Source organism: Lonchura striata, chromosome Z (genome assembly GCF_046129695.1).
Source record: "Lonchura striata isolate bLonStr1 chromosome Z, bLonStr1.mat, whole genome shotgun sequence".
Taxonomy (NCBI): Eukaryota; Metazoa; Chordata; class Aves; order Passeriformes; family Estrildidae; genus Lonchura; species Lonchura striata.
The window spans coordinates 41,755,503-41,771,305 of NC_134642.1; the positions used below are offsets into that span (position 1 = coordinate 41,755,503).

The 15,803-nt window shown below is 43.0% G+C and overlaps 1 protein-coding gene across 1 annotated transcript; it reads left to right on the plus strand.

Annotated features, from left to right (window-relative positions):
- Positions 1-305: 305 nt before the first annotated feature.
- On the plus strand, positions 306-13,081 carry AQP3 (aquaporin 3 (Gill blood group)). Its single transcript, XM_021538886.3, has 6 exons — positions 306-457; positions 9,273-9,399; positions 9,559-9,696; positions 10,998-11,116; positions 11,851-12,068; positions 12,750-13,081. The coding sequence occupies exons 1-6, from the start codon at positions 350-352 to the stop codon at positions 12,922-12,924; spliced, it is 885 nt and encodes a 294-aa protein (XP_021394561.1). The 5' UTR covers positions 306-349; the 3' UTR covers positions 12,925-13,081.
- Positions 13,082-15,803: the final 2,722 nt, after the last annotated feature.

The following is a 15,803-nucleotide window of genomic DNA, read 5'->3' on the forward strand; positions in this document are numbered from 1 at the left end:
TGGAAAAGGGTAGATATGGCCCTGCATTTTAAGTGGTGATGAAAACAGCAGAGGCTTCAGCAGGCCACATTTAATTCCTTCTTCTTATGAAGCTTCTGAATCTTTTGCTCATCTATGCAAGCAATAAGGAAAATGAAAAAAAACCACCCACGCTGTTTCATGCTGAAAAGCAGGAAAAAAAAGTTGGGTTTGAAGAGCGGGTGGAAGGGGTGTGGTTACCCAGGAGGTGTGTCAGGCATCGATGAACTTATTTATAAGCAAAGGCAGCTGTGCTGGAGAAGAAACTTTGCTGAGGCTTTGTCAGCTGCTGCTTTTTCCCTGACACCACTTGAGAAGCACCTCTACTGTGATGGGGCGGCAAAAGGATGTTCTTGCTACCATTGAGGAACACCTGAGGATCAGAAACAAATTAGTGCGGCAAGCACTGGCTGAGTGCTTGGGAACACTGATCCTGGTGGTGAGTGGGGGCTGTAGTGTGGGGGTGCTCTCTAACCTGTGGGTTTGGGGGAAATTGTCCTGGTGAAGGGGCTACATTGCTGCCAGGGTTTGCATTGGGAATGAGCCCAGCTCTGGTGCAACCTGCTGCAAGGGGTCTGGAGGACAGTCTCTGTGTGCAGGGAAAAAATTCATGCATGTTGCTTAAGGGTGGACATTGGGTTTCCTGAAAAATGTGGGCTCTGAAGAGCTTGTTTGGTGTGTGTAAGCTTCTGTGTATCTGGGAAGTGCAGGGAGCAAAACATCTCTGTGTAAGCAGCAAGTATTTTGCTAGAGATCATGCAAAATTTCCTTTCTGTCTGCCCTGGAATATTTTCTTGGCTCGGAAATACTGCAAGTATTATCACCCGAGGAAGTGAAGGTGGTTTTCTTTGTTTTGTTTTGTTTTGTTTTTTCCTCTTTGCTTTCCCCAGGCATCCCATCAAGAAGAAGTAGCCAGAATTTAAACTGTTGCTGTGTCCTTTTGCTGTCAGCCCCTGATTCTCCAGGGGCTTGTCAGTGTGGCTGCACGATACCATGGCAGCTCGTGCTGACAGCCAGATGGGACCTGGTGCTTGCTATCAGTCAGTGTGTTTTTCAGTGGCCAATGGAGATAAAACTCTTCTGCCTGTTTCAGTGCTCAGTTTCCAAAAGGGTGGAATATAAGGCATAAAACAAGATAAATGTGTGTATAATGCCTGAAGTTGCAAATGTTTTGAGCGGCTGCAATTTGCTTTAAAGTTAAAGGCAGATATGAACAGCTGGGAGGTTGTGTATGAGCTGTGTGGAGTAAATACTGGTGTAGAAAAATGGTGACAGAGATATCTGGCTTAGAGCATCTGCATCTGAAAATGCAGGACTGCCCAGTTTGCCACAGGTTTGATGCATATATATTGAGGCAGAAATGAGCTGGAGTTTGCACAGTGAATATCTGCAGGTACAAGTTCCTCTGAGGTGTTGTAAATCTAGAGCAATCCTGAAGGTTTCAGTAGAGTGACTGTGGGTTTACACCTCTTTGTAACTGATGGCTGAACTGCTTGGAGAGAAATCTAAGAATTTGAAGAGTTGAAGGCAGAGGAATGTTTGATGAAGCACCTGGGGAACAACACAAAGAGACTGACACAATTATATGCTTTCATAAATAAGACCTTTTTTTTTGATGATTAAGAGAAGATTTCTGAATCTTCTATGGCAGCTTAGGGGACCCTGCTAAGACTGTGTAAAATGCTACCAGTCTTAAAGAAACAACTTTGTATAGTGCAATGGCTTTATAGTCAGAGCAACCCAGCTTTGTTGATTTGCAAACAAGCCCTGTTGATTTTTCCAAGAAGTGTTGTTTGGAATTAAGGTGGGTAGAAGATGATAAGAAAGTGATTAACAGCTAGAAGATTGCTGTCTATTAATCACTGATGTCGCTGCTGTTAGTTTCAGGATTGAAACAAGGTAAGTCTTGTAAGGTGGACTAATGCCTCCTGATAGCAAAGCTGATATTGCTGAGAAACAAGACAAGTCTTTAGCCATGTGGATCTGAGCTTTCAGAAGGGCTTATGATCCAAACCCCATTAGTCCATCCTCTGACTGTGACAATTGGCACAACAGCAATTCTCCAGGCGGAGAGGAATTGGGATCTGCTCAGAGCTTGAGGAAGGGTTTGGTCCAAATTATAAACAGCCTCCAAAATGGCAGTGGAAATGGGCACGCATCAGCCACGCTGGACACTGCGTTGGCAGAAGTGGGCAGCACACACCTTGTCCTCAGGAGCATCAAACATGCTTTGTTTCTGTGTGTGTGTGTGTGTATGTCAAAGTTTACAGGCTGAGCTTTCACTGTGTTCAGGAGTTCCTGGACTGGTTTTAGTGGCAACAGTCAACTCCATATTGTAGGATTTGCAAACTCACTTAGGATCTCCTGCAGCAGCTCTGCAGTAGACAGAGCACTGTGGACATTCTGTGTCCATGTGGTAGAAGGTGGGGTGGGCTTGTAGGAGGAAAGGGAAAGTCCCAAACTCCGTGAATGCTCTCACACAGTCAGAAGTCCAAAACACGCTACAGCAGAAGGAAATGTGTTCCAAGACTGAAAGCTTACAATATCCAAACCAGTTAATCCCTTTCCAACTTCATGCTGTTTCAGTCTTTCTCTTCATTCATCTTAATGAAGAGAAACTTAGAATTTTTTTCTTTATTAACATCCTTACTCCTTTTCAGCTTTTTATTATATCACTATCACCTACATGAAGTAGAAAGGGTCTTAAAGGTGAATTCCTTCCCCTTTCAGTTGGCCTGGACCATTGTTTGAATTGGATTTTCTCCCAGGACAGAATTTGTCATTTTGTACCTTGCAAAAGTCCCTACTGCCCACCCTGCCAGCAGGTTGAGTTGTGTATGCATTTAGATGCATTGTACCCCAGTAAATATCTGGTTTGATCTTCACAGTAAAATGCCTGAGGAAAGACCTGAATCCATGAAAATTTTCTTCATGGGAGATGGAGTTGACTAAACACAAATATGTTTGAATAGAATATTGTCAGGGATGAATTTAAGTGTTCACACTGAAATAAACTTCCTGAGCCCCAAGGGAGGGAGATGGTTTAAAGTTTGCAGCTTACTTTAAATTTCACTGTGTAATGTAAAACTTGTCCCTCTGTGGATATTGGCACTGCTTCAGCTTCTGCCCTCCTCCCTTTCACTTGCATAATGACTACAGCTCTCTTAAACTCTTCTAGACAAAAGGTATTGCAGGTCCCTACATAGTCTTGTCACCTGTAAGAATGAACCTAGTGCTTGATTTTATTTTTATCATGTTTTTAAAGAAATTGTGAAGTTAGAACATAGAGTGGATTGAGCTGGAAATGACTGTTTGAATAGTGCCTCTTTTTTTTTTATTTTATTTTATTATTTTTTTTTTTAAGATAAGAAAAATAATCCAGCTAAGGCAGCCAAGCCCTAAGGAATGCCAAGGCGAGTTACAGTCTACTTGCAAGCCACTTTTGCTGTGCAGAGCACCTTGCAAAACTTTTATTTAGTTTGTGGGTGGTGTCTCTATTGTTGCAAAAATAGTAATGCTGACTCTACATACATTTCCTTTGATACTTAAATTGGCATTTCCCTTCTTCAAAATTCACTTTCTGAGTAGCACTTTAGGCTTGAGCTTAATACCTGTGTTGGAAGCACCGCTTGCTGGCATCGTTAAGCACTACAAACGCCAAAGGCATTTTCCCAGTCCCTTGCTGTTTATGTTATTACTGTAGCAACCCACTAAAGCCAAATTTCCATGGTGGGTCTCCGTGCCTCTCTTAAGGCTCGGTCTGCTTGCCTTGCTCTGCTAGCTCTAAGTACCAAAGCTGCCTCTGTTTGTCTTTTACATTTGCAGGAGAAATAATGTGCTGATTATGACCGATTTCTGAGTGGGACTCACTGTGAATCACTGCTTTAAAGGCACAAAGAAAGAATAAAACAGAATAAAACAACTCCTAATTGCTCTTCAGTTGGTGCTGCCTTGACTTTGTGGCTAGGTGGCAGCTTTTTGGGGCTTGATGGTGCTGTAGTCCACAGAAATAAAAACGGCAAAGTGGTTTGGATGACTAAAGCAAGGAGAGTTTCATCTCATGAAATGACCACAGCAAGGGGAGCCCCACTTAGGTCTTGGCAATTTGAAATTGCTGCTCATCCCACAACTGTCTGGGGCAGCACAGTAGTTCCCACAGTTGCTGTTTGATTTGGAGTGGTTTGGTTAAACCCAGCTTGTCACATTTGGAAAATGTAATCTAAAATTTTTTTTTAAAAATTTTGTTGCTAATGCTTCGCTAGTGTGTAAAAGGGAGTGAAATTTCCTTTTTGTAAGCATATTGAGTGCTGCTGATTCTTCCTTGAAAGGAGGTACCTGGTGGGTCCTGTGCTGCTGGGTGTGGGGACATGGGAAGTGGCAGTGCTGGGCTTTCCCTCAACCCTTCCACCAGAAGAGGCTGAAGCTCTTCACTGACTGTCCAAAACTGTCCCTTCTTGCTGTCTCTTTCCAGGAGCAGGACATTTCTCCTTCCTATAAACAGGACAGTTTGGGTACTAAGAGTTTCCCTTGGTGGGAAGGCAGCTTTTTCCCAGGACTGCCCAACCTTGTGACCAAACCCCCACCAGACCTACTGGTCTTTCTAACAGCTAAAATCTCTTGATCTGGGCAATAGCAGGGAACATCAGAATAAATGTTTTTCCTTCTGTGCATGTGTGAACAACCTAATCCAGTGAATTTCCTCTCTAATGCCCAAGCCCTCTGCTGCAGGTTGCTCAGGTTTCTTGAGCTGAGGGAGGCTTATTGCTCCAGCTATGTTTTTTTTGTAGCATGCAATGTATGTGGGGTGCAGTTTTGCTCAGAATCTCTCATCTCTCCAGCCCTGCAGCCCTACCTTGGCTCTTGTCCAGTGGGTGGTGCACAAAGAGCTGTAACATAACACAACATCTGCTGATGCCCTTTCTGCAGGGCTGCTTCTCTACAGGCTGCCTCCAGCTGTTCTGGACAGAAAAACTGGCTGAGGGGTCTAAGGTTTCTCCTTGCGTTGTAAATTGAGAATGATGACCAGCCTGGTTGTTTGAGAGATACTTTGAGGAAAAGCATAAAGGATAGTGCTTCTTGCATTGTCTTTTTGGCTGATGGAGGCTATCCTGCCATGTGAGCTGTGGAGTTCAAGATCTCTGCACGCTGGTCTTGCTCCCTGCCTTCTCCCTATGAAAAGTGGTACCCTCTGTGTGTCCAAAACTTAAAATCATCTGTCAGTATCTCCAGGTCTCTCCTTCAAAGCAGACATGATTTGACTGACCTTCTGGCATCTTCCCCATTAACAAAAGGGCATCAAGGCCTGACCACTCTTTTCCCACCAGGGTGATTAGGGTAGATTTACAGCAGGCTTCTTGCCTAATACCCAGTTTACTTGCTGGTAGAAGAGCTGTAATTCAGGTAATTGCACTCCTCCTGTTCTATGCCAGCAAAACTTTTCCACGTACATTTACAGACCAGTCTGTCTGAAGTTGAACACAAATGCACTCAGGCCTTTTGTGTTGCACCTGAAGGTGTAAAAAAGCTTTGGCAAATAGAGGACACAAGAAAGGAAAGAAACCTGGCTCTTTTGCAGAGGAGTTCTGAGCACCATGTATGAAGCTTCACATGTGAAGCTCTTTTCCACAAGGTCTGCCTAAATAGGCTGCCTTTGGTAGTCTTGTTTTTTCCTGAGCTATTGCAACTTTTTTAACCTCCATGTTTTTTTCCTACCAGCCCTTAATGGCTATTGGACTTTCATGTTTTCAGATGTTCAGACAGTGTGTTTTTAACTTGAGTGTTTGAGATAGGCTGTTTTTATCTTGAGTGACAAAGACAGCTGCTCAGTCTCCTCAGTGTGAAGTATCCCCTGCAATGTGCTACCTTTGCCTGTTATTTGCTGCTGCTTCTGTTGGTGCCTCCTTTGTACAGGGGGGTTCTTCACCCCTCTGAAGTCTGTCAGCCCTGCCACTCTTGAACCCATTCCTGCAGAACAAGCATTTAGCCCTTTTTCACAGTGCAAGAAGTTGAATTACCCTATGAGCAGTAGGAAGCCACTCGTTAGATTTGCTAGAGTCAGTAAGATGAAATTAGGGAGCAGGCTTCCATTAACCTGGTTAAAAGGTGCATTGACTTCAATTCCTTGGAGAGTGGGTTTAACACATTGGAGTGATGCTTTATTACAAGTTTTTTATTAGCACTTTAAAACCACTTTTGAACTTGGCTAGTATTGTGGGTATGTAACAGTTGACTGCTGCACCAACTGTCATGGGAGGTGCTAACCTGGGTTTCGGTTGGCTGGATATTCTTCCAGAAGTGGTTGTTTTTTTTTTTTTTTCTTGTTTGTTTGTTTTTTTCTTTTTTTTTTTTACACAGAGCCAAAATACAACTCCCCCATCAAACCAAAGCCAAACAAATGAAAAAGAGAAACAAAACCCCAACAAACCCAAATGAAGAACAAAACCACAAAACGAAATGCTGTGGAAGACAGGTTATTAAAATCAAAAGAATGGGGTGTGATCTCCCCCTTAGGTGTACACCACTGTCCCTGATTACAGTGGTACAATATTGCCTAAGAACTCTTAAATACATTGTATGGACTAAAAAGACTGGGGAAAATGCTTAATTGCTTTTACTTGACCTTCCTTGCCTTTCAACTCAAGCTAGATGTTCCTGAACAGCTCTCTGTGAGCAGTGGATAAACAAAACCTAAAAAATGAAAGCTGAGGTTCTCTGGTCTCATCTGACCAGTGAAGAGGAATTGGAAGGAAAACTAGCGAAGAGCAGAAGTGAAGGTGGTGTGATTAAAAATTGTATTAGCTACTACCACAACAAAACTCTGTAGTGTCAAGGTCCTTGCCACAAAAGTCTGGGTGAGCATGATTTTAACTGGTTCCTTAAAGTCAAATGCCATGGACTGCATGTCATGCATGACACTGTATTTTTGTATTTAGTGGACTCCACTGGTACAGGATGGAATTGAACACATGCATATCAAAGTTCAAATTTGTTCCTAAGTATCACTGCTCTCTTTTTATCTGCTAGGGGTTAAGTTTTCTACTGTTAATGCTGAATTAAGCCAAATAGTGCTCATGGCTCATCTGATAAAAAGTTGTAATGGTCCTGTGGAGTGGCTTCGGGGTGTTTCTGCATGGCCCATAGACTCCCTTCTGAGGAAAAGCTGGAGAGCTACTGCCAGGTGGAGGATGGAGGAGAGAAGGATGGGGAATGACTTCTTGAGATAACCTCTTGAGAAATGGCAGATCTGGAATTCCTTCAGCTGAAGGGAAGACCTTTTTGGGTGATCAGGGAGGTGGAGGTGGGAAAATTTTACTCTGTGGTTTCTGCAACCAAAAGGTATGTGTATAATGAGCCATCCACCTGCAGATCTGCCAGATCTTGCAGAGTAAATAACACAAATACCTTCATCAGTAGGGATCATGAAGGGTAAACTCCATTAAACTCAGGTTTTGTGTGCTTGTCCCCTGCCTGGTCAGACTAATGTGCTGTGTGGCCTTTGAGAGGCAAACACCATGGCCATGTACTCTCTGAAATCTCTCCAAAGCTTGCTGGGGCTTGTTTGGGGAAAGGCAGAAATAAGATTCACCCTGGCCATTAGCCTGTATTTGTTTGCACAATTGGAGCTCTGCTTCCCTTGGTGGTTTGGGCATAGCTGTTTCAATTTGTTGCCAATAAACAAATCTTTTCTGCCTTTGTCTTGGAGTCTCCTCTGCCAGCTTGGTAAGGACATTGTAGGGGCTATTCTGACTGTACCCAGTAGAGAGCAGTGCTTGCTATCCCTCTGTCACCAATGAGTTCTGTAACAAGTTCCTTTATTTTTATACAAGGCCCTTGTGTTGGCCACCTAGTTCCCTGTCAAGAGGCACCTATTTACAGAGTGTCCACCTCATGAATCAGGCTGCAGCCTACCTGGCTGCTTTTTTCCAAGCAAGCTGAGTACACCTTTTGCTTTGTTAGCAATTCTTCAGTTGTCAAGGGTATGGGAGGGGATGAGTTATGTGTGTTTTGTCTTTGCCTCTGATTTGGATTGTGTGTTGCTCAATTGGCATGTCCAGTGTTGGGTGGAGTGTAGACAACAGCAAACCCAGCCACCTCAGTGACTATTTGGTGGTTTATCCTGTAGGAGCTGATACCACCTCTGTGGCAATTGAGTAATTCTGGGATGATGGAGTTCATGGAAGTAGAAAGTCTTTGTGGGGGTGTAGTTATGGGTATGTGGTCAGAAGAAATAAGTCAAGCCTTGATCTTTAGATTTGAGCATCTCATGAGCAGGGTGTAATCTCTGTCGTAGTTTAAGGATCCTCTCAGTACCTGCCAATGTGGTATTCCAAGTGATAGAACACCAAGGGTCAGTTCAGGTGGAGCCAGTGGGAGATACAGATGATCAGTTTCAGAGCTCTTTAAATTACATGTTGCATAGTGGAACGACTTGTCAAGATAGAAAGCCTGCAGCTGGATGACTGATTTGCTGGGGGAAACTGGTTTGAGTTATTAAGGGTGAGCATAGGAATGAAGGCTTTTAGGTGCAGCTGGGAAGAGAAGGATTATCCAGTTGCAGTGAACATATTTAACTGAGACCTTCCATACCTACTAGGAAAGAGTTTTATCAGCCAGAATGCACAGCTTTTGTCTGCCAGAGTGTTTGGTTTGCTACACCCCTGATCTTAGACAGAAGGACAAGACTGGCTGTGCTGGTGGACTCTCTTGAATATGGACTTTTCTTGATGGAGCCTGGAAGGAGAATTCCATGAACATCAGGCTGAATTTGGCCTTCTTCAGTCATGGCTGTATTTCCAGGCATTAGCAGAATTGTTTCCTACCAATCTATGTGCTACTGTGTCAAACAATTATTAGTCTTTTTAACACAGTGGTACCCACATCCCTCATCAACATAGTTATACTGTGAATATCTCAGACCAGGACAATATTTGGCTCATCCTTCTCACCTGGCATCTTAAAATTAGATGTTTGGACAAAGAATTACAGACTCCTGTAGATCCATCTTGCTTTTAATTTTATCCATGTTTTTCAGCCATCCTGCCAGGAGTTAGATTTGTCTCCCTTTCTTCTTCCCTCCCATTGCTACAGGTAATGTGTAGATACTTTGATGAAAGGTAGAAGCTGTGAAGGTTTTGAATCATGAGTGGACTATGATGGCCCATGAATGTGTAAGGAGAGCAATTGCAGGCATTGGTCAGCAACTGGCCCTGATGTGAAACAGAGAAGGTAATTTCAATCTCTTTTTCTCCTCCTAGCTCTTTGGCTGTGGCTCTGTTGCCCAAATCATTCTCAGCAGAGGGACTCATGGAGGTTTCCTGACTGTCAACCTGGCCTTTGGCTTCGCTGTAACGCTCGGCATTTTGATCGCAGGACAAGTATCAGGTACGTGTGGCTCCGTGTAGGCTGAGTTTCACTTGTGTCAGTTATGGTGTAGGCCTACTTTTCCTGTGTGGCACTGGCATGGAAGCTAGTGCCCCGTGGCACAACTCTGGGACCTACATTCTGCCCATAAAAATACACTAACCACCAACCTCTCTGCAGGTGGACATCTGAACCCAGCTGTCACTTTTGCCATGTGCTTATTGGCCCGGGAGCCCTGGATCAAGCTACCAATTTATGCACTTGCACAAACCCTGGGGGCTTTCCTTGGAGCTGGTATAGTCTTTGGGCTGTACTACGGTAAGTGTGTCTTTTTTGAGGTGAGACTGGTATGTTTATGACTCACTACAGAGAGGGAGGTTTCCATATCAGAGGGGAGCACTTGCAGTGCAGAGATCCAAGAAACTTCCTTTCCCATGTTTCTGGGATGGCTTTCCCATTCTCATGATGATGGGTTCAAGCCTCCTCAAAGCAATCTGAAGGCCAACCAACATTGTCAAAGTGCAAGTCTTTGCCCTTGCGTAATGAACACTGGACCTCTGGATTGGCTCTTTTGTATCTATTGGTCTTCTAGAAAAGTCAATGAAACACTAACAGTGATGAAGGTTTTATATCTGTTCACTCTTCCAGAACCATTTTCTCATTCTTGTCTTAAAAAATGAAGTCTTCCACTGTGATGTCAAATGCATTATCTTGTGTTAGCTTCCAGATAATGTGACTTCTAGCAGATTTTGCTGCTTTTATGAGTGGTTCCATGCCTTGGAAAGCACTATACAAATCCAATTCCTCATGCCTCTATTTCTCCTGTGTGCTTTTCATCATCATAGGGGGCAAGAACTGAATTTTTATGCTGGCTCTTGCTGTTCCTCTAATATCAAGTGTGACATTTGGACTCAGACTTTGCCTCCCAGTTGTTTTTGGCAATAGGAGTGATGTTCCCTAGCTGAGTGGAGCATCTGGGTCACTGTTAATTCCAGCTGGAGGAGGAAGCTGCCGCCCCAGCACTGGCTGGAACTACTTTTCACTTTAGAAAGAAGCAAGGAGACCTACCTTCCTCTCAGTAAACATCAGGGCCACAGTTCAACACCAATTACCTTTCCAGCTGGTGAATTGAGGCCTCCTCTTCAGAAGGGATTTAACCCAGTTTTAGCTACCTAACCCATGGAAAAGCTAATGGAAAACCCATGGACATTCAGAGGTGTCTGGTTTTGTCTCCACTCACAATGAAGGAAAGGTAGTTATCCAGCTTCTACACAGTGGTAGGCAAGGCACTGGCAGCTGCAAAGACAACCTTGGGAATTGTAACTAAAAAAATGAAAGAACATACCAAATCCCGTTTGCTGATCCATATCTATGTCATATCTTCACCAAGACTGATACCACAGGTGTTTGGTTACCTTTGGGAGAGAGCTGCAGTCACCTTGGTGTTTGCTTCTTGACTCTTTCTTGATGCCTGGCAAATAATTGTTAGGAACAAGGACTAATGCCATCTGCCTCTGAGCCTGACTAGTAAAAAGCTGTGGTGGATGATGCCTTGAGTTTTCCAAATAAGTGCTTGCTCTACAGCAAATTATTTCTTTTTTCTCCTTCTCTACCTCTAGATGCTATCTGGGCTTTTGACAATAACCAGCTCACTGTTATAGGAAAGAATGCCACTGCTGGTATTTTTGCCACCTACCCATCTGAGCATCTGAATGTTGTGAATGGCTTCTTTGACCAGGTAAGAGGGTGCTGGGAGGATGAAAGTGTATTTGAAAAGGAATCTTTTGGGTGGGTCTGGGCCTCATGTTTAGTTAGAAAATTAATTGCAATTTAAAGATAAGATATCCAGAAAGTTTTTTTGCAGTTAACGCAGGTATCTCACTAGCCCATAGGAAGAGCAGGGCCAGAAAGGACCTTACAGCCAGAAGACTTGTGCCAAGGCATTAACAAGTGGTACAGCACTGGTCAGGACACCAAAGAAAAGGACGCCATTTGTCATAGTCCCTGAAAAGCCATAGCGTGAGGAATGATCTCACTTCTCTCTCTTCCTCACTCTCACTCTAGTACTGTGGGTGTGGCACAGTCCAGAGGTCATTTGGGTGTGGGGTGGTGGTTGCTGGTGAATCTGACTGTCTCATAAATTTGTCATCAGTCACAAAAGGAACAGCTTCTACCCAGCCATGGCATGTGGGAAGGAGCTTTAGATGTTTCCAGCTTTTGTGACTGCCTAAACAGATATTCATAACTCTTCTGGGGGTAGGGAGAAAGGTGCAAGTTTAATTGAGGTTCTGGCTGGCGTAATCTTAAGAGAGGAGCATGCTCCACTCTTTTATTCCCATGGCTGCTGTGGTCTGATAGTGTCATGGGATGACTTTGTGCACCTCTTCCTCTTACATCCCAGAGTCATTAAATAACTTGGTTAGAAGGCTAATCTGGATTAAATTCTTGTTTTCCTTCCCCATCCCTCTCCAGTTCATTGGCACTGCCTCCCTGATTGTTTGTGTCTTGGCTATTGTTGATCCCTACAACAACCCTGTCCCCACTGGGCTGGAGGCTTTCACAGTTGGTTTTGTAGTCCTCGTTATTGGAACCTCCATGGGCTTCAACTCTGGCTATGCTGTCAACCCTGCCAGGGACTTCGGGCCTCGTCTCTTCACAGCTATTGCTGGCTGGGGCATGGAAGTGTTCCGGTAAGTGCTTGATGATGAAAACCTTGTGCAGCAAGGGGAAATAAATTATGAATCCAAATAGATGGTAGCTCTGGCGCTATAAAGAGTCTTGGCAGCCACGAGGTATCTTTGGATGCCTAAATGTTGCTAAAAGACACTGTCTGCTTTTCAGATTCTCAAGAAATTTTGGAAGCTGGGCAGCTTCCAGTGCTGAGAGCAAATGACATAACTTTGCTATCAAAGAGGAAATCTAGGAGCATCCATGGGAACTTCAGTTGCACCTTGAACATGAGCACATAATGATTTTTAAATGGTAGAAAATGAGAAGTGTTTGTTATTTTTGGAGACAATTAAGAGAGTCATGTTATCAAGGGTTGCTTTCCTGCAAGCAGCGGGAGGGAATTGAAGGTGCCTAGTGTAGGCACAACAAATGCTTCTCTCCTTTCTTGTAAAGAGATAGTCTTGGAAATCCTGCAAGTAGCTGTTCGGAGTTGCTTGTCACTGGTACTTAAAGTGTTAGTGTGTTTGTGTGTGGCAACTTCTGCCTTGGAAGCTCTGCAGATGTGCAGGTGCTACTGTCCTGTGCGAGTGGGTGGTGATGTCTGCAGAGGGTCAGATCTTGCATGGCCCTAGATCCAAGTGCAAATATCCTGGTGCTTAGGCTGCAATTCTTATCTTGTGCCATTTCTTTTTGTTTTCCAGGGTTGGTAAGCCCTCCCACTGGTGGTGGGTTCCAGTTGTCGCTCCTTTCCTTGGGGCAGTGGCAGGAGTGATTGTCTATCAGCTGACGATTGGATGTCATGATGAGCCGTCTCCTCCTGCCTCCGAGCAGGAAACAGTCAAGCTGGCTAATGTGAAACACAAGGAGAGGGTCTGAGGAAGCTGCCACCTAGATCTGGCAGGTATTCATTACTCAGGACTGCAGCTGGAAAAAAGAAGTTAAGAAGAGCTTCAAGAACAACAGGAAGAGTTTTTTACCTGTCTAGTAACTTTTTTTCTTTTTTGTATATCCCTGACATGTTTGCTTTTGACATTTCCCTATGAACCTTCCTCCAAATGTAGTATCATGTAATCTTTTCCTAATAGAAGGGGATTGAGGACTGTAGGAGTCAGGAGAGAAGTGGGCATGGGCATTGTTGTCCAACACAAATCAGGTGTTCAGGAATATGAAGCTCTTTTGAGCTATGTTGCTGACATTGCCTGTGACCTTGGCAAACTGCTTCCCTTCAAACCTGTGTTCCAATCTGTAGAATGGGGATCATGCAAAACTTAAATTGTTTTGTTGGCATGGATTGGAAGCTCCTACATCCTGGAGAAAATTTGCCTGTGATTCTGTGGATCAAATTCTGCTTGATGTTGCTCTAAAGTCAGTACCTTGACACCAGGAACTAACTAGTCTAGAGGATTTTTATTAGTCAAACTTTCATATCTCATATAAATTCCTAGATATTCTATCAGTCAGCTGATCCATAATGTCAGTGCAGAGAGTAAGAAAGCATTGGATTTTCATTTAATAGTAAGACAAAATGTTTACAAACAAGTACACCCTGGTGTTACAATCAAAAATTTTAGTATTACCAACTCATAGAAGATCACATGTAGGAAATCCTTATTCTAACCAGGGCTAATCTAGACAGAAAGCTTGGCTCCCAGAAGCAGCTTTCCTAATTAATCAGCTTTGTATATAAACTGCAAGGAGCTAATAGCCAAGATCCAATGGAAACACAGTGTTGCTTCAGTTGCGTGTGTTCATGTAAATTTTACAGTGGTGTTGTTGGGTTGTTTTTTTTTTTTTTTAATAGATTTATATATAAATATACTCCTTACTGTTACTAAATACCAAGGTTGGGATGAGTTCATATAGAGATGTATGGGAACTGCCGATTCTCTATCAGCTTTGACATAATTTAGGTTTTCCTGGGATGGTCTTGGATTATGGCATTGTGGTTTTTGGAGCACCTCCTTTTCTACCTTGCAGAATAACTAGGATATCCCTGGTACCCATGGCTGAGGGACTGAGGTCAGGCACCTCCTGTACTAGCAGTACTGGCATCTCAGGGGATCTCTGGCTCTTCCAACGCCATATTATTACAAAGTATTTGACAAAAAGCATTATTGGTTGGGAAAGAATTTGTAAGTCCCATGCATTAAAGAGACTTGTTCAAATCCTATTTCTTTAATGTGTGAATTCATGAAAAAATGTATCTTTGTACACATTTCTAGTCACTAAAAAGATGTATTGTTTTTTTTCCTTTTTTAAAAAATAAAATGTCGATACTCGCACTGTAAAATGCTAGTCTTTGTTGTATTTTTAAGCAGCTGTCAGCAAACTTCACCATGAAAAGGAAGTCATCTATAGCAGCAGCTGCCTCAAGCCCTTTTCCTCTTCAGCCTGACCAAATGGGAATTAACCCTTTCAGGTAGTACATCTACATGCTCCATTTGTGTTTTATGCCTTTCCCTTTTGGAGTGTGATTTTGAGGCATGTGGAGGAGATGGAGTAGCTGTGCTCAATATAGTGACCAAGGTATGGGCTGGGGTTGAGATTGTCCTGCTGTCAAGCATCTTAGTCTTAAGGCAAAAGAACCACCGAGTAAATATTTGTCCTTCACCCTCTGTACAATTTAAATTCCCTCTTCTTTCACTTAATATAGTTCTGAATGTGTTCTGCCTTCATCTACTGTCCAGCCCCATCTAGCATATTACACAAGTCAACTTTCTTTTTCTGTAGCTATGTCAGGCAAGGAAAAGTACAACAGACCTGAACACAGTGCTTACAGAATTAGACAACAACTTACCTATAAATAAAATTATTGTTGCTCTTTGGCTGGTGTGTCTACTGCTGTATTTTTCCTATATTAATTGTGCTGCCTTAAAATAACTCCTCATTTCCCACATGATGCCATACTGAAGAATTCAGTGAGGTCTGCATGAATGTGGTTTCCTGCAATTCTTCAGCTAGGAATCAAATAGCTTTTGGGAAGAAATTTCTCATGTTCATTTGATTTACTCTATGTGCAGACAGCACATTGTTTTTTAAATTTCTAATATGAAAGTTTATCCCTCAGACTCTATGTAACAGCTGTGTATATTGCTGTGATCAACTAACACAGCTGCAGAATTCAATTTTCATTTCCCTTGTCTCTTTTTCTGTCTGTTTTTCTGTCTCTTTTTCTACTCTTCCACCACTTTGTATCTTCACCTATCTTGATCAATACATGAAAGTTCTTGCTGCAGATCTTAAGACTTTTGATTCAAGGTGTAGTATGGATTCTTGTTTTTTTGGTTTTTCCCCCTTTTTTTGTGGTTTTTGTTGTTGTTGTTACATTACTTACCAGATTACTCTTGCTTTTGCCTGGCATGTAGCAATCAACTTTTACTATATCCCTGCCTTACTCATGCTTCAATGACGCATTATTACCTTTATTACAATGTCAATGTCATATCAATTTCAGGTTAAATTTTCTGTTTTAACTACTGTGTTAAGCTTTAGCTTTGCTGTTGGAGAAGGACCAGGCACTGAGTAGATCCATCAACATGAGAAAAGGGGCAGGCATTTCCTGCCATCAGTGGATGGAGAGTTATGGAAAACACGGACTCCAGACGGATCTGGTCCATAGGAGACATGATTCTGTCTTTACTCTTTGCTAGCCATGTAAGGAGGGCAGTGCACAGCACAGCTTGATACATCATATTTCAAGAGCTCCTGAAGTGTTATTAAACTGTGGGGAGGGAAAGGTGTTTTCCCTGGCAGCA

Bases quoted from the DNA above. Each gene is read 5' to 3' on its own strand.
- AQP3 (XM_021538886.3), top strand. From the start codon at position 350: ATGGGGCGGCAAAAGGATGTTCTTGCTACCATTGAGGAACACCTGAGG. The intron at 458-9,272 runs GTGAGTGGGGGC...TTCTCCTCCTAG, and splicing joins TGGGAACACTGATCCTGGTG to CTCTTTGGCTGTGGCTCTGT. The intron at 11,117-11,850 runs GTAAGAGGGTGC...ATCCCTCTCCAG, and splicing joins TGAATGGCTTCTTTGACCAG to TTCATTGGCACTGCCTCCCT.